Consider the following 26860-nt stretch of genomic DNA (forward strand, 5'->3'; position numbering starts at 1 on the left):
TCTGCACTTTTTCACACTTTTTCACACTAGCCAATTGAATAAGATTGTGAGGTCACCTGAGTTAAGAAATGCACTTCCTGGCTCCTTGTGTTTGCTTTTTCCCCAGCAAACCCACACTGGCTTGATCGAAGGTAAAGTTTGCCTGGTTCAGACATTTCAGTTCGGGTGGTGGCCTCTCTCTTTGCCACCCCGAATTTATTTCTAACACTCATGGGAGTCAAAATAGAGTCTTCAAAACATTGAGATTAAAGTGACAGTTGCTGGTATTTATTGTGCATTTGAGTTCTCTTATATTTGGCCTACTCTTCTTCCTCATTAAGTTTTTATAGACATCCTTCTTGCCCTGAGGGGTTCGGTGGTCTCCCAAGGCCTGGGGCTTGGGGATTTGAAGTCAGATTCCCCCAGTGACTGCCTTTGGATAAGTGGGAGGATGCGGCTGGGCGGCTGGGAGGTGGGGGAGACGGATCGTGACTTTTGCTTTCGGAGGGGTCCTAGGCCGGGGACGAGGCCTCTGCAGCTCGCGGCGGCTTCGGCCTGCGCAAGAGTTCCCGCCGAGCTGCGAGGAGCGCAAGGCGCACGCCAAACAGGGACCCCCTGGCTCCCCGCTGCAAGCCCCGGGGGCCGCCGGGAGCCCCGCCCCCACCCCCGTCTCCGCCCCGCCTCCTCCCCAGGCGCGGACCTCAGCGCTCACGTGACCCGTCCTGCAGCCGCTGGGGCCCGAGGGCGCAGCTCAGCGGAGGCCTGGCCAGGCCAGGCCGAGCGGAGAAGGCCAGGGCGCGCCGCGCGCCAGGGAGGGGTCTGGGCGCCGCGCCTCCCGCCGCGCCCGCTAGCGCACCCGCAAACCCTCCCTCGGCGCTGGAACCCCTGGCGGGAGGCCGGAGGACATGGCCGGCGACGCCGTGCAGGTAGGCGACTCGTCCGCACCCACGGGGCGGCCGGACGGCGCGGAGGACCCCGGGCACGGGTAGAGCCCGGGACGAGGTCCCCATCGGGAGCCCGCGCGGGTCCTTGTAGCAGGTGGAGGCACCGACCTGGTCGGAGGAAGGGGTGCTGTTCGTGATTCTACCACCGCACCATCTCCTCCGGCCCTCCTCGAGAGTCAGCGGGCGCGGCAGGGGCCCCCACGTCGGTGTCCGAGGCGAGCTGCGGATCGCGGTGCCTCTGGTCCCCACGCCCTACTCGTCTGGGTCCCCAGGGTTCGGTTTCTGACAGGTGCCGCTTCACCTGGAGCAGGTGCCTGGCACCCTGCCGCGGACCGGAGTGGTGCCCGGCCCGTGCCCCTCCCCCGCACAACAAAGCCGGGGCCACCCCCGCCTGCAGACGTCTTTACGATGGTCTTGACGCCACCAAGATGGGCACCTGTTGGAGGAAGTGTCTAAGTCACTTCATTAGGCCAGAGCCTGGGTTCCTCCTTCCGCTCCCCCTCCCCCCTTTTCTCGTAGCCACCCTTCAGGCTGACAGATGGAGCCACATCCCAGGTGGGGCGTGTCCTGTCACCACAGGCAGGAAGGATTTTATGTTTGGAAGGTGACAGGGCTAGGGTCACCGCTCCCGTTCCCCCCCCTTCCCCGCAAGAGACACCTGTGACTAGCGTTTGCCAGCCACATGGCCTTTCCCTGTATGACCTGTTGGGCATTACTGAACTCACCTTCCCAAGAGGAAGCAGGGTCAGTGACTGACTCCCCACCGTCTTAATTCAAGGACCCAAATCTGAGATCTTTGTGTCTTTGTGGCTCCATTAGTTCTTCATCGTGCAGTCCATTGTCCTCAGTAACTGTTTCTCATCTCCTTCTACACCTGCCCCCATGTGTCCCCTTGTACCCTCCCGTACCCCGTCGTCTTCCCCAGTCCTGCTGATGGCCTGCCGGCCTTGCCGAGGAGCTGGGCGTATCTGGTGCTGCCGATCTCACAAGGTCAGACCTCCAGGCTGATGCACCGGTGCCGGCTCCCCTTCAAGCCCACAGAGGGCTGTGTAGGGCTCTCCCAGTGCATGCGTGTGCTTGGTGTGTCCCACGCAGGATGCATACAGAGGCTGTGATTCCCAGAACAAGGCTGGACCCACATCTTGGTCCCCTTCCTGCCTTCTTCCTTATGTTGATTCCTGCTTGGACTTGCTGCCCTGTGCCACTACCTCCACGCCTATCTGTTCTGTGTCTGGCAAACGGATGTCCTGTCTAGATTCTGGAAACGCCCCAGGCATTGAAATCCCAGGATGTGGGGTTGGTTTTGGGTTCCTAGCCACTTTGCCAAGAGGGTTTCCCCAAGGTGAGAGTTCTTGGTCTGGTGTCTCCCAGGTCTATGATGGCAGGTGGGGAAATTGACGTTCTAATTCTTCAAGGCCAGGCCAGGCGTTTGCCCTGCTGCCCTCAAGTGACTCTCTGTCCCTAGGCAGGAGTGAATCACCCGAGGAGGAGGACCCAGGAGGCCCTGCCTCCCTCCCTGCATTTCATATTCCGGGCCCTTCTGTGCTGGGGACCAGGCCAAGGGCCTTCACTTTTCCTCTTTGCTTGTCTGCTTGAGCTGGCCTCGCCCCTGACTCTGTACCTGCTTTGCCTGCTGGGGGGTTGGGGGCATTGGTGGGAGACAGTGGGTGGGGCCTGGCCATGCCAGAGTGTTGCTTAGTGAGGCTGGGTTATAATCCCAATGGTATCTTCCCCAGTGAATTCCTGGGTCAAATGTCTTTACATTTCCCCAGTCTCGTTTTCTGTTTTGGAGGAGGGAATGGAGCTAAGAATGGCTATGGGGCCACTCAGGAAGCAGGGGCAGGCAGATCTCTGGGAGTTCAAGGCCAGCCTGCTCTACGGAGTGAGTTCCAGGACAGCCAGGGCTACTCAGAGAAGTTGTGTGTGTGTGTGTGTGTGTGTGTGTGTGTGTGTGTGTGGTATATAGTTGTGAGGAGGAGGTGGAGCCTCAGCCTGAGCTCTCTAATGGCTTCTGTGACATCTTTACACGGAGCTTGTCGCTCTAAGCTGGAAGGCCATGTCCCTCCCCACGGCCCCAGCACTGCATCAAGGCCTGGATCATTTGGTGTTAGGCGGCTGTCCTGTGAGCCTCAGGATGTCCACACTTGACTGTTGTCCCATGAGTGCCTTGGTTATAGTGACAACCAAGGATGACCCCAAACAACCCGCCTTCATCAAGGGCCGCTGCTATGGCCTTTTTTGAGCCTCAGTTTCCCCCTGTGGTGATTACTATTCAGACGCACAGTGAGGAGATGACAGGATCACAAGACCTGTGCTCTTGGCTTCTGATCTCATTCACCCTACAGGAGAGCTTAAGAGCCTTGGGACACATTGCTCACTGTTATGGTACTGCACAGCTGCAAGGCGATGGACATAGAGTCCCTCCAGCTAGTGTGGATCTTGGCCCTAACTGCTGCTGCCTGAGGGACCTAGGGCAAGAGGCCTCAGCCAGTTTCTTCCTTCCTTTCTGTTTTTCTTTCTTTCTTTCTTTTTAAATTTATTTTTAATTTTCTTCTTTTCTCTCTCTTTTTTTTCTTTTTCTTTTTTTCTTTCTTATTTTATTTTATTTTTAAAGTTTTTTTTCTTCTTTCTTTCATTTTTTTCTTTGAGCCAGGGTCTCAAAGGCAGCAGCAACAAGCCTTGCTGGGCCTCAATTTCTTCGTTTTGAAGACAGTTCCATATCTATCAGCCTTACATATGCATCTGTAGCATCTATAGCATCATGTTTTACTAGGTGCAAAGGCACGTGCTGCAGTCCTAGCACTGGCAAGATAGAAACAGGAGGATCGGTAGTTCAAGGCCAGCCTTAGCTGTGTATTGAGTTCAAAGCCACCTCGGTAACACGAGACCCGGACACAAAACAATATGAAGCCAAACCAAACAAATAGTCCTTGTAGTATGATGCAATGACATTCGCTGACACCTGGAGGAGTAGCAGCTACGGGAGCTGATGTTATTGTTAGCTTTGAGGTGCAGAGCCTGGACGTGCTTCACCCTCTGCCTGTGGCTGCCGTTGTCGCTGCCACTACTGCTTTTATTTATTTTGATGTTTTTAATTATGTATGTTGGAGGGTATGTGCATGCGCCCACAGGAGCCAGAGACATCAGATCCACCTGGACCTGAAGTTACAGGCGGCATCGTGAGCCATCTGTCCTGGGTCCTGGGGCCTCACCTCAGGTCCTCTGGAAGAACGGTTGTGAGCCCTTAGCTGCGGCAGAGCCATCTCTCCAGCACCACCACCACTATTTTATTTTATTTTATTTTATTTTATTTTGCTTTTTCGAGACAGGGTTTCTCTGTGTAGCCTTGGCTGTCCTGGACTCGCTTTGTAGACCAGGCTGGCCTCGAACTTACAGTGATTCGCCTGCCTCTGCCTCCCGAGTGCTGGGATTAAAGGCGTGCGCCACCACCACCCGGCACACCACCACTATTTTAAAACATGCTTTTTTTTTTTTTTTAAAGAGCAGTTTTAGGTTCACAGCAAAATCCAGTGGGAAGTAGAATGTTCTCATGGGTACCTTGAGCTGATATGGCCAGCCTTGTAACTGCTGCCGCTGTTGGTTAAGACTTAGTGTATATTTGAGTAACAGTTGTGGGATGCTGTTTCCTTCCGGTGTTAGCATCTGGGAGCTACTGCTAGGCCAGGTGGGCTCCCTAGGCCTCTAAGCTGTGATCAGCCATGGTGGACATCTGAGTTAGGAGGAAGCAGGAAGTTGACGCTGCCTGTCTACAGGAAGTGCACACACACACACACACACACACACACACACATATACACCCTACAGAACTGGCTGTTCTGATCCTTAAGGGGAAGTTGGGGAGGCACAATAGTGATATGAACAGACAGTAGCGGGACAGAGGGCCTGAGAGACCTCAGGGCTGCGGCTGGGGCATGGTGCACCTAAAAAAAAAAAGTGCAAGCATGTACAAGCCCTGCACTTCAAAAACAAAACAAAACAAAACCAAACAACTCCCCCCTAAAGTGTGAGGACACACATGTGCGTGAGCTTGTAAGCTGTGGCCACTTGGCAGGTGGCTGGGGTGGGGTAGGCGTGGGGACACAGCTAGCATTCTTGGTCATTTGTTTATGAGGTTCTGTGCAGGCAGGCACGGGAGTGTGCACACTCATGAGGCTGTGTACCACCCCTACACTCATATGGGAGGGGGGTGCAATAGGTGTGACTCCTCTGTGTATACCTGAGCCTGTGTTGCAGTCATACACCTGTAGGTGTAGAAGTGTGTATTTGTGTGAATCAGTATTCTGTGCAGACAGTGAGCACGGTGCAGACCTGCGGAGCTAGAAGCTGGACACCCGTGTGAACCTACCCACATACCCCCGGAGGCGGGGAATGGTCTAGTTTACTTCCTGTTACTGTGATAAAACACTGAGCAAGAGCAACTCGGGGAAGAAAGGGTTTAGTTGGTTTTATAGATGATAGTCCATCAAGGAGTGAAGTCACGGTTGGAGCTCAAGAGAGGAGCATAAAGCAAAACCACGGAGCAGCACTGCTTACTGGCTCACTTCCTCTGGCTTGCTAGGCTCCTTTTCTGGTACAGTCCAGGCCTACCTGCCCAGGGCTGGCCCCGCCCATAGAGGGCTGGGCCCCCCCTACATCAATCAACAATCAAGAACATACCCCTACAGACGTGGCCACAGGCCAGTCTGCCAGAGGCAGCTCCTCAATCGAGGGGTCTTCTTCACAGCTTGTCAAGGTCACAACTGAAGCCAGCTCCGACATGGGTCTACAGACACAGGAGCCTGTACTGTGTGTGCACATGTGAGCCTATGTGCAAATCTCACACCTGCAAAGCTGGAAATGTGGCCACACATGTGAGCCCACACACATGCTACGTACCACATGAGGTCCTGCCTGCTGCGTATATACTGTGGGTGTATTTGTCCAGGATGTGCTTTCAGGCTGGGGATTGAGGGCTATCTGTCCTTGGCTTGCCTCCAGAGAAGGCCATTTAGGAGGTGATGTGGGAACACCCTCTTACATGGCACACACCTTTAATCCCAGCACCTGGGAGGCAGAAGCAGGTGGATCTCCCCGAGTTCCAAGCTACCCTGGTCTCCATAGTGATTTCCAGGACAGCCAGGGCTACCTAGAGAGACCCTGTCTCCAAACAAAACAAAACAAAAAACAAAACACATTCCTCCTCCAAACAGACAAACAAAGAACCAAAAAACAACAACAACAATAATAACAAAACCAACTCACAAAACAAAGCAAAAAACCCATGACCTATAGCTGGCCTGACGCAGAGAATGCTGGGAACTGGCAGGAAAGAGGAAGTGGCAGTCTAGAGGCCCTGGCAGGGCTGAGGTTCAGGAAGAGGGCGTGGCCCTCAGACCAGACCTAGGACCCAGATGGCTGTGGATACCCCTTTGGATCTGGAGCTAGAGGTGGGGGCTTGGGTCTCTGTGGGATGGGCAGAAGGAGACCCCGTGTGGCAGGAACTGGAGGCTCTGGTTGGTGCGCCTCTCAATTGGAGACTAAAGATAGGAAGGAAGGAGGTGGGGCACTAGTGACAGAGTTCTTCAGGTGGAGGGTGACACTTGGGCGCCCTGTCAACTCTGGGGAGCTGTGGGAAGGGATGAGCTCTGTTCTTTGGAGTACCAGACATAGAGGGCAGGAAGGCAGGGCCAGCCCTTGGGAAAGCAGGTGAGGACATTCAGCATAAGGCTGTAAGGGCCCCCTGGTTCTGGAGGGTGGCAGAAGAAACATGTAGCCTACCAACCCTTGGGACCTCCTGGTAGGAGTGCAGGAAACTGGAAGAGAAGAGGTATCTTCCAGAACCTCCCTTCAGAATCCTATTGCGTAGGTAACGAAGGGAGAGAGGGCATACCTGTGGTGACCCTGGGCTGTGCAAAGAGGAAGGAGCGAGGCTGTGTTCTTGCGCTAGTCTTTGACCTCCTTTTTATTAATTGATATTACTCTCTTACACTGCATATGTGTGTCTGTGGGGTTATGTACATATGCACACCAGGGCCTGCGGAGGCTAGAGGCATCAGGTGCCCCCTGGATCTGGGATCAGAGGCTGGAAACCCTGTTTTGAACTGCTGAGCCATTTCTCCAGCCCCCGGTTTATTTATTTGTGTGTGTATATGTGTGTGTGGTGGAGGTCAGAGGACAGTTTTGAGGAGTTGATTCTCTCTTCCTACTGGGTAGATTCCTGGGGGGTGGGGGTGAACTCAGGTTACCAAGTTTGTCAGCAAGAGCCTTTAGGCCCAAAACCGTCTCTCTGGCTCAGACACCCCATTTACGAGGGTCAGGGAAGAGGAACCGGCCCACGTCCTTGGACTTGTAGGGTGGAGCAGGGTAGGGTGGTGGTGAGCCTAGTGAGCTCTGCCCTGGTGAGACCACCTGTCCGATAGGCTCTGACCTTGTGTGCCTGGTCCCTCCTCCTGCAGAGCGAGCCTCGCAGCTGGTCGCTGCTGGAGCAGCTGGGGCTGGCTGGGGCAGACCTGGGGGCCCCCGGGGTGCAGCAGCAGCTGGAGTTAGAACGGGAGCGGCTGAAGCGGGAGATCCGGAAGGAGCTGAAGCTGAAGGAGGGGGCCGAGAACCTGAGGCGAGCCACCACCGACCTGGGCCGCAGCCTGGGCCCCGTGGAGCTGCTGCTGCGGGGCTCCGCTCGACGCCTTGACTTGCTGCACCAGCAGCTGCAGGAGCTGCATGCGCATGTGGTGCTGCCTGACCCTGCGGCAGGGAGTGGTGAGCAGAAACCTTGGGGATGATGTCAGGGGTCCACTCACGTTCTGGAGCGGATTCCAGCAGCACGACAGAGGCCACAGGAAGTGCCAGACTAACAAGTCCACTAACACTGGGATAAACACACAGTCATATCTGTTCCCAGATCTACCCAAAGCTGCCCTTGGCATTAGGAGTGCTTAGACACACACACACACACACACACACACACACACACACACACACACACCAGCATCCAGGTAACACTAGAGACTCACACACTGTCACCAGGTACCTCAGGACACAGGTACAGCTATTCCCAGATCACATACATCTGAGTAACAGGAGAACCCAGAGACTCATAGTCACAGGAACACTAAATATTGCATGTCTGTTACTCTCATGGTTCACTACAGTCATACCAATACAGCAGCGGCTGCAAACTATTTCTCTGTTGTTGTTCTTTGTTGTTGTGTTTTATATACTTTATATATATATATATATATATATATATATATATATATGTATGTATGTGTATATATATACACATACACATGCACACACATATATGTGTGTATATATATGTATGACAGAGACAGGTGGATATCTGTGAGAGGAGGCCAGCCAGGGCTACACCATAAAGCTTTGTTTCGAAGAACAAAAACTCAGCCGGGCATGGTGCTTTAATCCCAGCACTCAAGAGGCAGAGGCAGGAGGGTTGCTGTGAGTTCAAGGCCAGCCTGGTCTACAAGTGAGTACAGGACAGCCAAGGCAAACACAGACAGACCCTGTCTCAAAGAAAAAAAAAAGTCAAACAAACCAAAAACTCGGGAGGCAGAGGCAGGTGGATCCCTGAGTTCAAGGACAGTCTGGTGTATAGAGTGAGTTCCCCAACAGATAGAGCTACACAGAGAAGCCCTGTCTTGAAACCCCCCTAAAAGCCCACAAAAACAAAACATTTATTTTTTCATTTTATTTTAATTTATTTTTATTTTTTTCATTTATTTTTAATTTATATATACAGTGCTCTGTTTGCACGTACGCATGCATGCCCGAAGAGAGCGTTAAACCACATTATAGATGGTTGTGAGCCACCATGTGGTTGAACTCAGGACCTCTGGAAGAGCAGTCAGTGCTCTTAACCACTGAGCCATCTCTCTAGCACACAAAACATTTTTATTGTTATTTATGTGCATGTGTGTGTGCCTGGGTGTCTGCATGTGCATCACATGTCAGGTGCCTGAGATGACCAGAAGATGGTGTTGGAGCCCCTGAAATTGGAGTCACTTGATGTAGGTGCAGGGCATGGAACCCTAGGCTCCCCAAGCCCAGAAGCACTCTCCATGCCCAGCCTTCCTCCCCCTTCTCTGTTTTGTTTCTATTTTCTTTTTGTTTGTTTGGTTGTTGGTTTTTGAAACAAAGTTTCATTATGTAGCTCTGGCTGTTCTCGAATTCACTGTGCAGACCAACTGCCTGTCTCTGCCTCCCAGGTACTGGGATTAACGGTGTGTGCCTCCTGAGAGCCTGTAAAACCACACCCAGTTCATGTGGGCCTTTGTGCATGCAAAGTGAGCCCTCTACCAACTGAGCCACAGCTGCAGCCTGGGACTATTTGTTTGTTTTGTTTTGTTTTTTTCAAGACAGGGTTTCTCTGTGTAGCCTTGGCTGTCCTGGAACTCACTCTGTAGACCAGGCTGGCCTTAAAGTCAGAGACCCACCTGCCTCTGCCTCCCAAGTGCTGAGATTAAAAGCCTGCACCACCATTGCCTGGCTGCAGCCTGAGGCTTTCACAACATTTAATTAATTAATTAATTAATTGGATAAAAGGTTTCTCTATGTAGCCCTGGCTGTCCTGGAACTGGCTTTGTAGCACAGGCTGGCCTGTGCCTCTGGAGTGCTGGGTGTGCACCACTGATGCCCAGCCAAAATTTAAATTTTAAAAAATAAATAAAACTGAGCCTTACTGGGTTTAGTGACACAGGTCGGTAATCTCTGCTACTCAGGAAACTGAAGTGAGGCCAACCCTGGGCAGTGTAGTGACATTTTGTCTCAAAAACATGAAAAGAAACTGAGCAGAGCACTGAGATGTGGCCCAGTGGTATAAAGCTCACTTAGCATGTGAAAGGCCCCAAGACAGAATTAAATTTAAAATTTTAGGGTGGGGTGGTGGTGCATGTCTTTAATCCCAGCACTCAGGGAGGCAGAGGCAAACTGTGAATTTGAGGCCAGCCTGGTCTACAGAGTGAGTTCCAGGACAGCTAAGGCTACACAGAGAAACCCTGACTTTTTTCTTTTCTTCTTCTTTTTCTCCTCTTTCCTCCTCCTCCTCCTCCTCTTCTTCTTCCTTTTTGTTTTTGTTTTTGTTTTTCAAGACAGGGTTTCTCTGTGTAGACTGTCCTGGACTCACTTTGTAGACCAGGCTGTCCTTGAACTCATAGCGATCTGCCTGCCTCTGCCTCCCAAGTGCTGGGATTAAAGGTGTACACCGCCACTGCCTAGCCTAGAAACCCCGTCTTTAAAAAGACAAAACAAAAAAAAAAATTTTTTTATTGTGGTTAAAGTGAAAAACCCCAGAGGTTGAGGAGCTGACTTAGCTAGGACAGAGTTTGCTGTGTAAGATAAAGACTTGGGTTTGGACTCTAAACACTCAAGTAAAAGCCATGTGTGTTGGTAATCTAGCACTTGGGAGGCAAACACACGATCTCTGGGCTCATTGCTCAGTCACACTAGTCAAATCAAAGAGCCCAGGCTCCATAAGAGACCTTGCCTCAAAAAAAAAAAAAAAAAAAGGTGGGGCTGCAATTGAGGGATTTGCGTGCTGTCCCTCTGGCTTCCGTGTACACACATTTGTACACATACACAAAAAGAAAACCCACAAGGAGTTTAGCATTGGCGGAGGACACCAGAGAGTTCATATTGTCACACATATGCCCGGAGAAGTACACAGTCCGTTATGCCACATCAACAACACAGCAAACACAATTTCCTGATTCCAAAGGCTGTGGCACAGTCCCAACAGCAGCCAGGGTTTGCCTCCTGTAACCTACACTGAGAGAGACACACTCGCCAACAGTGACACCTTCTGATCATGCCAACCTCAGAGATGTCCACTGTTGTCCCACCGCAGCAGACTGTACAGCCAACAGGCTTAGCTCCAGCACCTCTACATCTGACTGTTGTCATCTTTGTCAGCTGTTGGGGTCCAATACTATTGCCCCAGTGCTTGGGTGGAGTTCGCCGTGAGTCTCACAAGCCCCTTCTGCAGCCAGTTTCTCCCGTCACACACACACTACATCACCCGACATACAGACCTCAGCTCTGACCATGACAACAGCCAAGCCTCAAAACAGAATCCCAACAGCCCCTAGAGATCAGAGCTGAGCTGATCTATCAACAGAAGCTCACACATACACACCTGTTACACCTACATCCACAGCAGTACACTCCTGCCACTCACTGCCTGTGGCTTATGGGCAGAGTCACACACTTAGGTAGCTGGGGGCATTTATTCTGCATACCTGGTCACTAACTTACCTTCTTTTGTGCTGAGGCCCACCCTATCACTGAGGGCCAGGTGTCTCCTACCTGTGTACTGACTGAGCCCCAGGCTCCTTTTCTGGGAAAGCACCAGGCTGGGCTGAGGGCTTCCCGTTGGCTGGGGCAAAGTCTCCTGCGTACACTGAAGTGAGACTGTGAGGTTCTCTTCCCTTCTCGTTTCCTCAGATGCTCCGCAGTCGCTTCCGGAGGGCAGCCCTCTCTGCCCATCCACCAACCTGAGCAGAGTGGCTGGCCTGGAGAAGCAGCTGGCCATCGAGCTGAAGGTTAAGCAGGGGGCGGAAAACATGATCCAGACCTACAGCAATGGCAGCACCAAGGTGAGACAGGGTTCTAGAACATTTCATCACTGTCACAGGAGGCTGTGTCCCAGTCAGCAACTGCTAGTCTGCTTCCTGTCTCTGGATCGGTGTGCTCTAGGCACCTTATAGCATTGCAGTGCACGGCAACTTGTCTATGGGCCTGCAGACACTCGCTCGCAGATGTTCTCAGAGCTGAGGAGGATGTAGCTTCAGCTGGTCCAGACTGGGCTATGAATCCTCAGTCCAGTGGAGTCCCAGGCTTGGGAGATGGGTGAACTGAGGCCCAGAGGAGTGGGAGAGCATGCTTGAGGCCACAGAGCTCAGCCACTGCACTGCAGAGTTGGAATGAACAGGACAGGGGGACTGTGTCCTTGTATGCAGGCACCAGTACTGCCTTACCTGAGCTGTCATGGCGTGGACAGCAGGGTCAGTGGTCAGGCTTGAGTTCCCTGGTCTTTCTGTCACTTTGCATGTCTCTCTTCAGGACCGGAAGCTGCTGTTGACGGCTCAACAGATGCTGCAGGATAGCAAGACCAAGATTGACATCATCCGCATGCAGCTTCGCCGTGCGCTACAAGCGCTACAGGCTGGCCAGCTAGAGAGCCAGGCGGCTGCTGATGACGCCCAAGGTGAGAACTTCTCCTGGCCATTGCCTGCTTGCATTCAGCCTTCTGGGGCTCAACCTTCAACCCATGATGCTTGGCTGTGGAGGTCAAGGAGGCAGGAATTAATCTCACTGGGGATGGAGCCTAGTCCTGCCTATATCTACTGTTGGCCTTCTGTCCCATTCAAGGTTTGGGCTAGGACAGTTGTTGCCAAATGCCACCCTCAGATCAAATGCACCTGCTGGCTTATTTGTTTCCCTTCCTCCCTCCCTCCTTCCTTTCTTTTGTTGTGCTTAGGATGGAATCCAGGGGCTCTGATATACTAGGACTGTGTTGTATTATTGAGCCATGCCCCCAAAACTTTACTGGTAGATTCTGTGTAGGCACTGTACCACTTAACCATTTCCTATCCCTTGTTTTTAGGGTTGTTTTAAAGACTTAAATTTTTTTTTTTAATTTTAATTTTTTGGTTTTTCGAGACAGGGTTTTTCCATGTAACAATCCTGGCTATCCTGGACTCACTTTGTAGACCAGATTAGCCTCGAACTCACAGTGATCTGCCTACCTCTGCCTCCCAAGTGCTGGAATTAAAGGCGTGCACCACCACACTTTTGAGACAGGATCTTGCTTTGTAGTTGAAGCTGACTTGGGGCTTAAAATCTTCCTGTCTCAACCTGCAGCATGCTGGGCTAATAGGCCTGTGTCACTATGCCTGGCTCACCACGGCTTGGTTACCACTCCTCAGCTCTGTGGATGTGGTAAAAAGCAAACATGAAAAAGAAATAGTTATACTTGTGTGCCAATTAAACTTTATTTACAAAGATACCTGGGCATGGTGGTACAAGCCCATGATTTCAAATATTCACAAGGTGAAGGCAGGAGGACTGAAAGTTCAAGTCTGGTTTAGGCTACATAGTAAAACCCTTTCTCAAGAGAGAGGGGGGGGGGCAGGGGGAATGGTAGCACACTCATCCCAGAACTTTGGAGGCAGAGGCAGATGGATCTCTGTGAGTTAGAATCCAGCCTAGTCTACATAGTAAATTCTAAGACAGTCAGGACTATTGTAGAAAGATCCTGTCTTTGCCAGATGTGGTGGTACATGCCTGTAATTCCAGTACTCAAGGAGGCAGAGGCAAGTGGATTGCTGTGATATCGAGGCCAGCCTGATCTACAAAATGGGTCCAAGATAGCCAAGGCTACTCAGAGAACCCCGATCTTGAAAAACAAAAGAAAGAAAGGAAGAAAGGAAGAAAGACCTTGTCTCAAAACAAAACAAATTTAAAAGCAACAAAGGGATGGAGCAAAAAAGATGGCTTTTTGTTGAGAAAGCTTGCTGCTCTTCCAAATGACCCAAATTTGGTTACCCAGACTCACAGCCACCTGTAACTCCAGCACCAGAGATCTGATGCCGCTCCTGGCCTCTGCAGCACCTACACACATATATGTGTGCGTGCGTACACACATAAAAATAAATCTTTAAAGCTGGGCATGGTGGCGCACGCCTTCAATCCCAGCACTCTGGGAGGCAGAGGCGGGCAGATCACTGTGAGTTCGAGGACAGCCTAGTCTACACAGCGAGTCCAGGACAGCCAAGGCTACACAGAGAAACCTTGTCTTGGAAAAAAAGAAACAAATACCATAAAGCTGAATATATCTCCCACCCAACTCCTTATGGAAATGGGACGTAGGAGCCTGGACCATGTTGTTCCCTTGTTACACTGGTCTCAGGTGTCCAAAGCTGCAGGTGTTCCCATGTGGTTGCATATTACTTTTGTGTGTATGCATAAGTGTAAGGGCTCACATATATGCAGTTATGTGTGTAGCCCAAAGCCCATGTAAACACACACACATCACACACATATCACACATTATGAGGGCCTGGAGAGATGGCTTAGTGGTTAGAGTAATGACTGCTCTTCTAAAAGATGCAAGTTCGGACTCCCAGCATCCGCGTGGTGGCTCACAGTCTGTGACTCCAGTGCGCATGGAGTGCAGGCGTACATATACAACATAAGGATAAAATGGAAAAAATACCCTGATAGAAGCATCTTAGTGAAGAAAGGGCTTATGGGCTCACAGTTCAGGCCTCGGTCCATCATTTTAGGGAAGTTTTGGCAGCAGGAACTCGAAGACTCTCGTAACACCCCAGCCACAGCCAGGGGAAGAGAGCAGCGAATGAACACATGGGTGCTGGTGCTCAGTTCTCTTCATCCTTGGGCACCCAGTCTCCCCGCTCATGGGGTGTGTCCCCGCCCAGGGAGTGGTGGGCACTCCCAGTAACCAATACTCCACACCCACACCCACGGGCCATCCTTATCTAGACAGTCCCCCCTGGGACTCTCTCCCCAGATAATTCTAGCCTGTGGCAAGTTGGCTGTTAAAACCAACCATCACAGTGCTGGGCACATGGGTGGTGGTGCATGCCTTTAGTCACAGCAGGCAGGAGACAGGAACAGGCAGCTCTTTGTTAGTTCCAGGCCAGCCAGGGTGACATAATGAGATAAAAAAAAAACCCAAATAACTATCACTGATGCCAAGAACCGGGCATCTGTCTGGCTGCTGGCCTTGACACTTTGGTAATTCTCCTGCCTCAGCCTCCCAGATGATGTGGTGATAGGTATGTACTACTATAACCAGCATTTTTTTTTTCTTTTTGTTTCCTTTTCCCCTATTTAAGTAAGCGAAGTCTGAGGACAAGTTTTGGGAGTCAGTTCTCTTCCTACCATGTGGGTTCTCAGGTCAGTTTCAGTTGCTGGTCTTGATAGCAGCCTCCTTGGTCTTCCCCACCCCTTGGCTTGCTTTTTCTTTTTCTTTTCTTTCTTTGGTAGGGTCTCTTGTACACCAGGCTGGCTACATAACTTCACCTTCTGAACTTCTGACTCTGTACCCCGAGTGCTGGAACTTCAGGTGTGCTCCACCACACTCAGCTTTCTGTTTGTTTTGGGGGGGGTTCCTATTTGGGTGCGCTCTCTCTCTCTCTCTCTCTCTCTCTCTCTCTCTTGTGGTAGGGATGGACAGGTCCTCCTGCACTCCAGGCAGGGGGCTTACCAGTGAGCAGGCCACATGGCTAGCCCTTGCTAAGGGTGATGCTCACTCATGACCTCATCTATCCCAGAGGCCCCATCTCCACATGTAAACTGCTGTAGGACCCACACACATTCAGGTTCTTACTGAATCCCTGTTGGCGGATGTTCAGGAGGACATGAAAGGTGCCAGTGTCACAGGAGAGTCGGAGTTATGTCTTGATGACAGTTGCTTGGTGAAAACCTAATGTACGAGGGATGGCTTCTGGGTATAGATAACATCCACCCTTGTGTATTTTTGTGCTCCCTTGGCCCTGTGCTATTCCCTGGGAACGACAAGGGGCTGTTACAATGTGCCTGTCCCTAAGCCTAGGTTGACAGTGTGCTCATGTGTCATTTCTATGAATGTACTTGGAATCATGTCCCTACAGGTTATGGTGTTTGAGTCACAGAGACTGAATTTGGATGGAAGTGTGACAGTCCTTCTGCTGGAAGAGCCATGATGCATTTTGGTGGCAGTGTGTGGTGTGTCATGGCAGTGTATGGTGTGCCATGGCAGTGTGTGGTGTGCCATGGCAGTGTATGGTGTGCCATGGCAGTGTATAGTGTGCCATGGCAGTGTGTGGTGTGCCATGGCAGTGTGTGGTGTGTCATGCAGTATATGGTGTGCCATGGCAGTGTGTGGTGTGCCATGGCAGTGTGTGGTGTGTCATGCAGTGTATGGTGTGCCATGGCAGTGTATGGTGTGCCATGGCAGTGTGTGGTGTGTCATGCAGTATATGGTGTGTCATGGCAGTGTGTGGTGTGCCATGGCAGTGTGTGGTGTGCCATGGCAGTGTGTGGTGTGCCATGGCAGTGTATGGTGTGCCATGGCAGTGTATGGTGTGCCATGGCAGTGTGTGGTGTGCCATGGCAGTGTATGGTGTGCCATGGCAGTGTGTGGTGTGCCATGGCAGTGTGTGGTGTACCATGGCAGTGTGTGGTGTGCCATGGCAGTGCGTGGTGTGCCATGGCAGTATGTGGTGTGCCATGGCAGTGTATGGTGTGCCATGGCAGTGTATGGTGTGCCATGGCAGTGTGTGGGGTGGTAGGGCAGTGTATGGTGTGCCATGGCAGTGTGTGGTGTGCCATGGCAGTGTGTGGTGTGCCATGGCAGTGTGTGGTGTGCCATGGCAGTGTATGGTGTGCCATGGCAGTGCATGGTGTGCCATGGCAGTGTATGGTGTGCCATGGCAGTGTATGGTATGCCATGGCAGTGTGTGGTGTGCCATGGCAGCGTATGGTGTGCCATGGCAGTGTGTGGTGTGTTGTGCAGTATATTGTATGCCATGGCAATGTGTGGTGTTTCATGCAGTGTGTGGTGTGCCATACAGTGTGTGGTGTGCTGTGCAATGTGTGGTGTGCTGTGCAGTGTGTGGTGTGTGCCATGGCAGTGTATGGTGTGTCGTGCAGTGTGTGGTGTGCTGTGCAGTGTGTGGTGTGTGCCATGGCAGTGTATGGTGTGCCATGGCAGAGTATGGTGTGCCATGGCAGAGTGTGGTGTGCCATGGCAGTGTGTGGTGTGCCATGGCAGTGTGTGGTGTGCCATGGCAGTGTGTGGTGTGCCATGGCAGTATGTGGTGTGCCATGGCAGTATGTGGTGTGCCATGGCAGTGTGTGGTGTGTCATGCAGTGTGTGGTGTGCCATGGCAGAGTATGGTGTGCCATGGCAGAGTGTGGTGTGCCATGGCAGAGTATGGTGTGCCATGGCAGAGTGTGGTGTGCCATGGCAGTGTGTGGTGTGCCATGGCAGTGTGTGGTGTGCCATGGCAGTGTGTGGTGTGCCATGGCAGTGTGTGGTGTGTCATGGCAGTATGTGGTGTGCCATGGCAGTGTGTGGTGTGCCATGGCAGTGTGTGGTGTGCCATGGCAGTGTGTGGTGTGCCATGGCAGTGTGTGGTGTGCCATGGCAGTGTGTGGTGTGCCATGGCAGAGTATGGTGTGCCATGGCAGTGTATGGTGTGCCATGGCAGAGTATGGTGTGCCATGGCAGTGTATGGTGTGCCATGGCAGAGTATGGTGTGCCATGGCAGAGTATGGTGTGCCATGGCAGTGTGTGGTGTGCCATGGCAGTGTGTGGTGTGCCATGGCAGTGTGTGGTGTGCCATGGCAGTGTGTGGTGTGCCATGGCAGTGTGTGGTGTGTCATGTCTGCACATAGTGGTGTGTCTGAAGGTTGTCTCATTGTCCTGTGGCCTGTGTTCATAGGAGACCCAGACCTGGGAGCTGTAGAGCTGCGCATTGAAGAGCTGCGGCACCATTTCCGAGTGGAACATGCGGTGGCGGAAGGCGCCAAGAACGTCCTGCGCCTGCTCAGTGCTGCAAAGGCCCCAGACCGCAAGGCGGTCAGCGAGGTGACACAGAGGGCTTCTGCTAGGGATGGGGCACTGGAGGGAGGTGGGAGGACAGAGCACAGGACACAGGCAAGGCAGGGGCATGCAACAGCCACAGGTCATGGTGAGGGGGTGACTGCCACTAGTTGTGGAGCCTCAATAAGACAGAGGAGAGACATCAGTACACATCTAAGAGTGGAGCTGGGTAGAGCATCAGGAGAGGTGGGGCACCAGCAAGAAGCAGGCAGAGCTCCAGACAGGCAAAGGCTTTGGTGAGTGTGGCTCCTCAATGGGTCCTAGCTCCACCAAAGGGCAAGACCTAGTTTTCAAGGCTCCACTTGATGGGTCCAAGAGGTTTGAGGTTTAGCCCTGAGGAAGAAGTTGCTGGAGGTGGGCCTATGTCTGTCTTCAGCTCTCTGCCTTCCTCCGTCAGGCTCAGGAGAAACTGACCGAGTCCAACCAGAAGCTGGGTTTGCTGCGTGAGTCACTGGAGCGGCGCCTTGGAGAGCTGCCTGCTGATCACCCCAAGGGGCGGCTGCTTCGGGAGGAGCTCACCGTGGCCTCCTCAGCAGCTTTCAGTGCAATTCTGCCTGGGCCCTTCCCTGCCACCCACTACAGCACCTTGAGCAAGCCTGCCCCACTCACAGGTGGGTTCCAGATTCCCTGCACCCCTGGGACCCAGCTCCAAGACCACTTAGCTGAGTCTCCAGGCTCCCCAGCCTTGAATGCAGCTTATCCATGGCCTCCTTCCCCTCTTCTCCTGGTTCCCAGTCAGGCAGCCCCATCTTCTTGCTCTGTTCTGATGCTACACTGTTGTCCTGACCCATCCTTCTTGGCCTGTTCTTCTCCTCTACCCAGTCACCAGCTGACGGCAAATCATCAAGTCTTAACACTGCCCCCCTCGCGCTTCTACTCTCCTCATAGTTGTTACCTTAGCTTGGCCTGAATGTCTTTCTCTCTGAAAACTTGAGCACCCTGAGCCTCCATAGGTTGCCGTCCTGTGTCTGACACCATGTCAGAGCCCCCACTGGCTGCCCCTTCTCAGTTGGCATTGACTCGAGGAGAGGTCCTTTTCCTGATGCCGTATCTCCTCGGCCTGCCTTTCATGAGCCTGCCCCTCCCGCAGGGACCCTGGAAGTACGAGTGGTGGGCTGCAGGAACCTTCCAGAGACCATCCCCTGGAATCCTTCTCCCTCAGTGGGGGCATCTGGGACCCCCGACAGCCGCGCCCCTTTCCTGAGCCGCCCAGCTCGGGGCCTTTACAGCCGAAGCGGAAGCCTTAGTGGACGGAACAGCCTCAAGGGGGAGGCTGAGAATTCGGGTAAGTGGGTGGGTGCGTGGGTGGTCACGGGGAGGCTGAGAATTCGGGTAAGTGGGTGGGTGCGTGGGTGGTCACGGGGAGTCTGAGAATGGGAGTGAGTGAATGAGTGGGTGGGTGGGTGGGGGAGACTGAGGTGGGTAGGGTGGGGCCACATTTGTAGCATTTTCTTTATTGATTTATCTAGTGGTTATTTATTTAAAGCCAGGGTTTCACTACGTTGCCCAGGCTGCCCTCATTCTGGGCTCAAGCTTGCTCAGCCATTTAAACACTGTATGGGACTAGAGAGCGGACTCTGGTTAGGAGCGTGCGCTGAGCTTACAGAGTAGCCCCAGCCACGTCAGCTGTCTCCTCACGGCTGTCACTGCAGTTTCAGGGACTCTGGTACCCTCTTCTAGCCTCTCTGGTCACTACGCCCGTGTGCACAAACTTCCATTCTCACACACACATATACACAGAACTAAAAAATAAAAATGAGTCAGGCGTGGTGGTGCGTGTCTTTAATCCCAGCACTCAGGAGACAGAGACAGGCAGCTATCTGTGAGTTCAAGGCCAGCCTGGTCTATAAAGAGAGTCCAGGACAGCCAAGGCTACACAGAGAAATCTTGTCTCAAACAATCAAACAAACAAAAAAATTAGGGGCCAGTGTGATGGCTCAGCAGTTAGGAGCACTTGCTGCTCCCACAGAGGACCTCAGGCTTGGTTCCTACAACCCACACAGCTGCTTACAACCGTCCCTAACTCTAGCTCCAGGGCATCTGACACCTCCTCCGCCCTCCACAGGCACCAGGGGCACGCCTAGTGCTTACACACATGCACTCACAGCACACGTACACATGAAAGCAAAAGTAAATTAGGGCTGGAGAGATGGCTCAGAGGTTAAGAACACTGGCTATTCTTCCCTCTTCTGGCCTGCTGGCTCACATGCAGGTAGAATACTGTATAAATAATAAATAAATAAATCTTTAAATAAAGAAGTAAATAAATAAAAATTAAAATGAATACATAAAATAAACAAATTGACATCCATTGAGATGACTTGCCAAAATAATTACAAGACAAAACAAGCAGGCAAACAAACAAACCCCCCACAAATATAAGGGAGGATACAGAGAAATTGGGGTCTGTGCACGTGGGTGTGGGAATGTAAAGTGAATTGGCCACTATGGGAAGTAGTTCAGGGCTGGGGACATGGATCAGTGGTAGAGCTAGAATCCCCCAGTGAGGGATGGAGTGTGGCTCTGTGGTAGAGTGTCTGCCTGGAATCTTCCAGTGAGCGGATGGAGTCACTGGTTAGGGGTAGAATACTTGTCGAATACACTTGAGGCCTTGGTTCTATCCTAAACCCAGCAAAAATAGAGCGCGAGTTAGCAGTAACCACGTGACCTGGCAGCTCAGCTTTGGCATGTCCATCAAAGAACTGAGTGATCTCTGAGTTGGTAGACATCCAGTTTGTGTGTCATTCACAATGGCAAGAAGGGGGACGCCAGGCCGTGGGTGGACAGGGTGGGAGAAGGCACATCCCAGCGCCAGCCGTCAGACCCGTGGAGGCGGATGTACAGCAGAGAGTGGTTACTAGGGAGTGATGATCTCGTCTTCTCCAGCTAAAGCGCAGAGCGCATTCCAAGTGAAGGAGATGAACGGTGTGCTAGGGCACAGCGGCATGGATGTGCCGAACTCCACGGAGCTGTGCTTACCAAGCTGGGGGGCCCTGGACGGAGGTTAGGTGGGGTGCTTGCCTCGTGTGCATGAGGCCCTTAGTTTGATTCCCAGCACTGGATAAAACAAATATGGTAGCACACACCTGTAATCCCAGCAGGCTTGGAAGTAGAGACAGGACAATCAGAAGTTCATGATCATTCTAAAACAGGATATAGGGCCAGCCTCGGCTATACAAGACTCTGTCTCAGAAACGGACCAAACGCATATCTGGTGTGGCTGTACAGGCCTTCCAGAATTTAAGAGGTAGAAGCAGGAAGATCAGAAGTTCAGGGCCAGCCTGGGCTACATGAAACACTGCCTCTAAAAAAACATAAAAGAAAAATGAGGGTTGACATGTGGTACATGCCTGTAATCCTAATACCTGGTAGGCTAAGGCAGGAGGATTTCAGGCCAGTCTGGGTTACATAGTAAGTTCTAGGCTAATCTGGTCTTTGAAGTAAGATTCTATCTCAAAACCAAAAGAAAAGCACACACACACACACTCACACACAAATGAACAACCCCTTCTCCCCAAGTCCGCAATCTGAGTTGAAGGCTTTACTGTTAAAGCCAGGCTAGCAGAACTTGAGGGCGCTAAAGGCCCAGGCAGGATGTGGAGCAAGCGCCCCTCCCCCTTCCCTTGCCCTCCCCTGGTTTCAGCTGAGGTCAGCACCGTGCTCAAGCTGGACAATGCCGTGGTGGGGCAGACAGCCTGGAAGCCATGTGGCCCCAATGCCTGGGACCAGAGTTTTACCCTGGAGCTGGAGAGGGTGAGCTGTGCTGGGGACCGTGGGGCTGTAGGAAGGGGAGCTCAGCCTTCAGACACACCAAGTGACGGCCTGTTCTTCTTCCTGGAGGCTCGGGAGCTGGAGCTGGCCGTGTTCTGGCGTGACCAGAGGGGCCTGTGTGCACTCAAATTTCTGAAGTTGGAGGACTTCTTGGACAACGAGAGACATGAGGTGCAGCTGGACATGGAGCCCCAGGGCTGCCTGGTGGCCGAGGTACAGCCTGGTCTCTGACTTCTGACCCCAAGATGTTTCTTGCCCCTGGTTGTCTGGTGTGGGGAGAGTGACTTCACATGCCTGGGAGCTGTAATGGGAAGTCAGCCTCATGAGAGCTGGGATTGGGGCCAGGAGCAGCACATCTCACACAAGGACAGCTCCGCAGTAACGGACCACATCTGTGACAGGGTTTCTAGAAGGCTGGGCCTCATCACATTAGATACTGACCGGTGACAGGGCTCAGTGGGTAGATTGCTTGCCCAGCATGTGCAAAGCCCTAGGCCCCCTTGCTGCTTGCAGATAAAACTAGGCGTGGGCCCTGGAGACACAGCTCAGTAGTTACCAGCACTGGCTGCTCTTCCAGATTTGATTTCCAGCACCTCCATGTCCACTCACAGCTGCAGGACATCTGGCACTTCTGGCCTCGGTCACTAGGTACACATGCAGGCAGAGCACCCATACACATGAAATAAACAATAAAACTAGGTGTCATACAACCTCAAGCCACATGGTGAGCCAGAGGCCAGGAATATAAAGACTTATCAAAAAGCAAAAACCAAAGCCAGGCAGTACGTTCGAGGCCAGCCTGGTCTACTAAGCGAGTTCCAAAATAGCCAAGGCTACACAGAGAAACCCCGTCTTGAAAAATAAAAATGACAGACAGCTGGATGTTGCACTCCTTTAATCCCGCCACTCAGGAGGCAGAGGTAGGTGGATCTCTGTGAGTTCAAAGCCAGCCTGGTCTATATAATGAGTTCCAGGGTAGCCAGGGCTGTTGCAGAGAAACACTGGGAAAAAATCAACCAACCAACCAACCAAACAAACAAACGAACAAACAAAACAGTTGGTTGTGTGTAATAGCCCACACCTTTAATCTCAGCACTCTGGAAACATAAGCAGGCAGATCTCTGAGTTTGAAGCCAGCTTGATCTATACAGTGAGGTCTACATAGAGAGACCCTGTCAAAAACCACGCACTGGGTGAGCCTCACGTGGAGCGGTGGGCTAGCACCCCAAAGCTCTGCAAGACAGCAACAACAAGAAACTCAGGTGGGGAGGGGTGCTGTGGTGACGGCCGCACCCGACAGAAGTGTCTGCAGTTGTGCTGTCACTGAGCCATCACATGGGTTCCCCTGCGGATAGAATGTTCTGTCTGAAGTGTGGCTAGTGTCACTGGAAAGCAAAGTTTTTATCTTCCTGCAGCAGTGAGTGATTTAACATTGGCTCTCCACACATAGCAACTGTACAGGGCGCTCTGCGTCTCTGCGTCCAGAGCTCAGTACCTATGCGTGTTGGAGTAGGGAATGCCAAGTTGTCATGGTTTCCCCACACGGGTGGTCCCATCCTCACTGGGGCTTCTGAAGCAAAGGACCCAGGCCCCATCCCTAGTGTTTCTGATTCCGTCTAAGAGAGGGACCTTAGGACATATTTCTCGAAGGTCCCAGGTATGTAAGGCATCTGTCTGTCACTGTTACAGACACCTGAAATAATCAGAGGAAGGGTTATTTTGGCCCCTGGTTTCTGACCATGGTTCCTGGGCCTGTAGCTCAGTGTGTTGTTTTGATGCCAGCAGCACAGGTGGAGGAGGCATGTCCACCCAGTGGAATGCCGAAGCAAAGAGAGACACAGGAAGGGGCTAGGCTCCTAATGTTCTGTTTGAGGACATACCCCAGTGACCTCACTTCCTGCCACTAGAACCAACCTCTAAAGGTTACACCACTTCCCAAGCAGAGCCACAGGCTTGTGACCAGATCTTCAATACACAGGGCCCTGTGGGGATTTGCTGAACCTAATGATGCCAGTGTGGCCAACCTGGGACCACACTCGGGAGTCAAGTCAGAGGAGATGTGCGGCTGTTTTCTAGACTTACCATGTCGGTCTTGTTGGTCTGGATCTTTCCTTTCCTCCAGAGGAGGGTCTGAGTGCCTGCTTCCTTCATTTCCAAGATGGAAGCCTGTTGTGGTTTGGTTTGAGTGTTCCTGTCTCAGAATGTGCCTGTGGCTGTGGTAAAGTACCCCAACAAGAGCAATTTAAGGGAAAAGGGGTTTCTGTTGGCTCACGGTCCTTCGCGGTGGGGAGGTGACTGCAGCAGGAGAGCTAGGTGGCCAGTCCCAGTGCGTGGGGAAGTGGTGAGTGCCTGGAGCTCACTTGCTTTCTTGGTTTCATCCTGCCCAGGAATCCCACCCAGGGAAAGCCCTCACAGTCTCCTCAGGCTTTCCCTAGTGTGCGGGACCACCTGAGGTGATCTCTCACAAGCGCCTGGAGGCCGGGCTCCCAGGCGGCTCTTGTCAGTTTGACAACTATTACAGTTAACTATTACAGTCCCCACGAGGGCTCATGTGTCTGAACACTTGCTCCCCAGCTGGTGGCTCTTTCGAAAGGTTATAGAACCACCAGGAAATGGACCCTCTCTGGAAGAAGTGTGTTGCTAGGGGACAGACCGTGAGGACTGTAGTTAAGCCCTATGTCCTGCTGGCTTTCTGCTTCCTGGTCCTCTGAGATGCACCTGGGCTTCAGTCTTCCACCACTGTGGACCCCACTGCCTGAGCTGCCATGTCTTCCTCCCATGGCTGACTGTTCCTAAGCTAAGCACCAGAGGAGACCTTCCCTACAGTTGTTTCTGTCAGGTAGCCTGTCCCAGCGAGGAGAAAAGCAGTGCAACCTGTCAGGGAGTTGTTTACTTGTCAGCACTCTGTTTCTTTCTTTAAAAAAAAAAAAAAGAATTTATCTATCTATCTATCTATCTATCTATCTTAGATGAATGCTCTCTCTGTATGTACACCACCAGAAGAGGGCACCAGACCTCATTATGGATGGTTGTGAGCCACCATGTGGTTGCTGGGAATTGAACTCAGGACCTCTGGAAGAGCAGTCACTGCTCTTAACCTCTGAGCCATCTCTCCAGCCCCCAGCACTCTGTTTATTGACATAATACTCGAGAGAAATAAACCTAAAGGACGCAGGTTTCTTTGGGGTCGTGGTTTCAGGGTCACAGCCGGCTCACCCCTTGCTTCTGAGCTGTGGCGAATGGTGAGGTGCAGTGGGAGCTGCTCACACGTGCACAGGGAGACGGAGGGAGGAGAAAGGCAGAGGTCTGGTAGCTAGTGGCCTACTTCCTTCCCTGACGCCCCTCCTGGTGAACTTTCCCAGTTCCCAACAGTACCGATCTCTGACCCCATCAGTAGATGAACCATGAGTGAGGTCACTGACCTGTGCACAGTTAAAGGCTCAGCTTTGCAGATGGCTGCTAGAGCCGAGCCACGTGCCCTGGGGAGGCCTGGCGCCCTGGAGCCCCACACTTAGGTTGCGCGTGCCTCCATCCCTGAGACCACTGCAGCTGAGCATGTCTCCACAGGTCACCTTTCGCAACCCCATCATCGAGCGGATCCCCAGGCTCCAAAGGCAGAAAAAAATCTTCTCCAAGCAGCAAGGTAAGGAGTGGCCGGAGTGAGCTGGATTGGACAGCCAAGGACCCCAGGATGTCACGGGTGGTGACCCTACCCTTGCAACCCCAGGGAAGGCATTTCAGCGTGCTAGACAAATGAACATTGACGTGGCAACTTGGGTGCGGCTGCTCCGGAGACTCATCCCTAATGCTGTGGCCACGGGCACCTTCAGTCCCAACGCATCTCCAGGTTCTGAGATCCGGCACACTGGGTAAGGAGGAGGATGGCCCTGTCACCCATCCCCCCTGTTTCCAGGGCCCCCAGCTCATCCTCCCTCCTCTCCTGCAGAGACATATCCATGGAGAAATTGAATCTTGGTGCTGACTCAGACAGCTCATCCCAGAAGAGCCCCCCAGGGCCGCCCTCCACCTCATGTAGCCTGGTGAGTGCCCACCCACCCCCTGCAGCGGGGCAGCCCACGGCCTGCTTCTTCAGAAACCTCCAGGAGCTCACCCCATCACACAGCTTTCTGCTTTGTATTGCTTGTTCGTTCAGCATAGTTTCAGGCTTTGAACTCTTAAATTCCTAATCCTCCTGGCTCCGTGCTGCGATTACCATGCCTGGCTTATAGGTTACCAGTGAAATCAGGGCTTTCTGTGTGCTAGGCAAGTACTCAGCCACCTGAACTACATTGCTAGCACTCAGCTGTTTTCTGCCCCTTCTTTAACCTGTCAGCTTGGAAGCTGGACAAGGTGACATAAACGCATAGCTCTAGGGAGAGGGTTAGGGTTGGGGTTAGTGGCTGAGGCTGGTGGTCACCACAAGTTTGAGTCCAGCCTTGGCTGGGTAGTAAGTTCTAGGCTAGCTTGGCTACACATCCAGACCCTGTCTCAGAAACCAAAGCTGGAGAGATTGTGAGCTTGGAGCCTTCTGAGTAGTGTGTACAGCTCTGAGTTCCATCCCAGACTGAAAAGAAAAGAAAAAGAAATGCACACCCTGAGCTGGGGACAAGAGAGCAGGAGAGGTGCCCATCTGTGGTTCCTGCACTGGGACGCTGAGGCAGGAGGACCAGGGACTCAAGGTCATCCTCGTCTATGTAGGGGCGTGGTGCTTTTCTCTTAATTTTCAGATTATAACATGCCTTTTCTCCCTCCAAATCCCCCTGCAGACCCCTTCTTGCTCTCTGTCAAATTTATGGCCTCTTTTTTCCATTAATTGCTGTTGCACACATCTATGATCACGCAAATACAACCTGCTCAATCTGTGTAATGTCACTCTGCTGTATGTTTTCAAGGCTGACCACTTAACATTGTACAACCAGTTAGTGAGCTTTTCCTCGGGGAAGACTATTTCTCTCACTGTACGCATGCTTTAGTTGGCTGTACTCCATTTAAAAGGGTCGGGGCCTCGTGGACTTTCCCCATCGGCGTTGGCATGTCTGTCACTATTGTCCTTGCTCTCTGCTCATGTTTGGGCAGTCGTGCTGGCAGGTGTAGCTTCTGACTCCTGTAGGAGACACAGCCTCACAACAAACCCCCTGACCCTCCTGGCTCCTCTTCCACAGCGTTCCCTGAGCCTGAAGTGCAGGGGTGTTTTGCAGATGTAGCCGCTGGAACTGGGCTCCACACTTGTACACTTTGATTGATAGTGGTTTTCTGTAATGGTCTCTGTCTGTATCAAAGAGCAGTTTTCTCAACCTCTGAGCCATCTCTCCAGCCCTAGAGACGTTCTCTTGGCAAGGGATGAGGACCACTTCTATCTGTGGGTGTAGGGCAGTGGTCATCAGCCCTCCTGACGCAGTTCCTCCTTTAATACAGCTCTCCATGCTCTGCTGACCCCAAACACTCAATTACTTTCACTGTACTTCATAACTGTCACTTTGCTAGTGTTACGAATTGGGATGTAAATATCTGTGATGACCTTAGGTGCCCCTGTGAAGTGGCC

General features: G+C 52.3%; 1 protein-coding gene across 2 annotated transcripts in view; it reads left to right on the plus strand.

Annotated features, from left to right (window-relative positions):
• The first annotated feature begins 682 nt into the window (after positions 1-682).
• The window catches only part of PKN1 (protein kinase N1), a 31769-nt gene continuing 5591 nt past the window's right edge, over positions 683-26860 (plus strand). The window contains exons 1-12 of one of the 2 annotated variants that reach the window (XM_084755678.1): positions 683-905; positions 7379-7679; positions 11379-11530; positions 11997-12141; positions 17387-17532; positions 17945-18158; positions 18638-18832; positions 21191-21300; positions 21388-21531; positions 24886-24961; positions 25046-25187; positions 25265-25358. In XM_084755678.1, the coding sequence (XP_084611804.1) occupies positions 885-905; positions 7379-7679; positions 11379-11530; positions 11997-12141; positions 17387-17532; positions 17945-18158; positions 18638-18832; positions 21191-21300; positions 21388-21531; positions 24886-24961; positions 25046-25187; positions 25265-25358 (1740 nt within the window). In that variant the 5' untranslated portion in view covers positions 683-884. Of the gene's footprint in view, positions 906-1790; positions 1914-7378; positions 7680-11378; positions 11531-11996; positions 12142-17386; positions 17533-17944; positions 18159-18637; positions 18833-21190; positions 21301-21387; positions 21532-24885; positions 24962-25045; positions 25188-25264; positions 25359-26860 lie in introns of those variants that run through there. The other variant, XM_084755679.1, reaches the window with a different exon arrangement.

This window comes from Acomys minous (genome assembly GCF_964271855.1).
Source record: "Acomys minous genome assembly, chromosome: 14".
NCBI lineage: Eukaryota > Metazoa > Chordata > Mammalia > Rodentia > Muridae > Acomys > Acomys minous.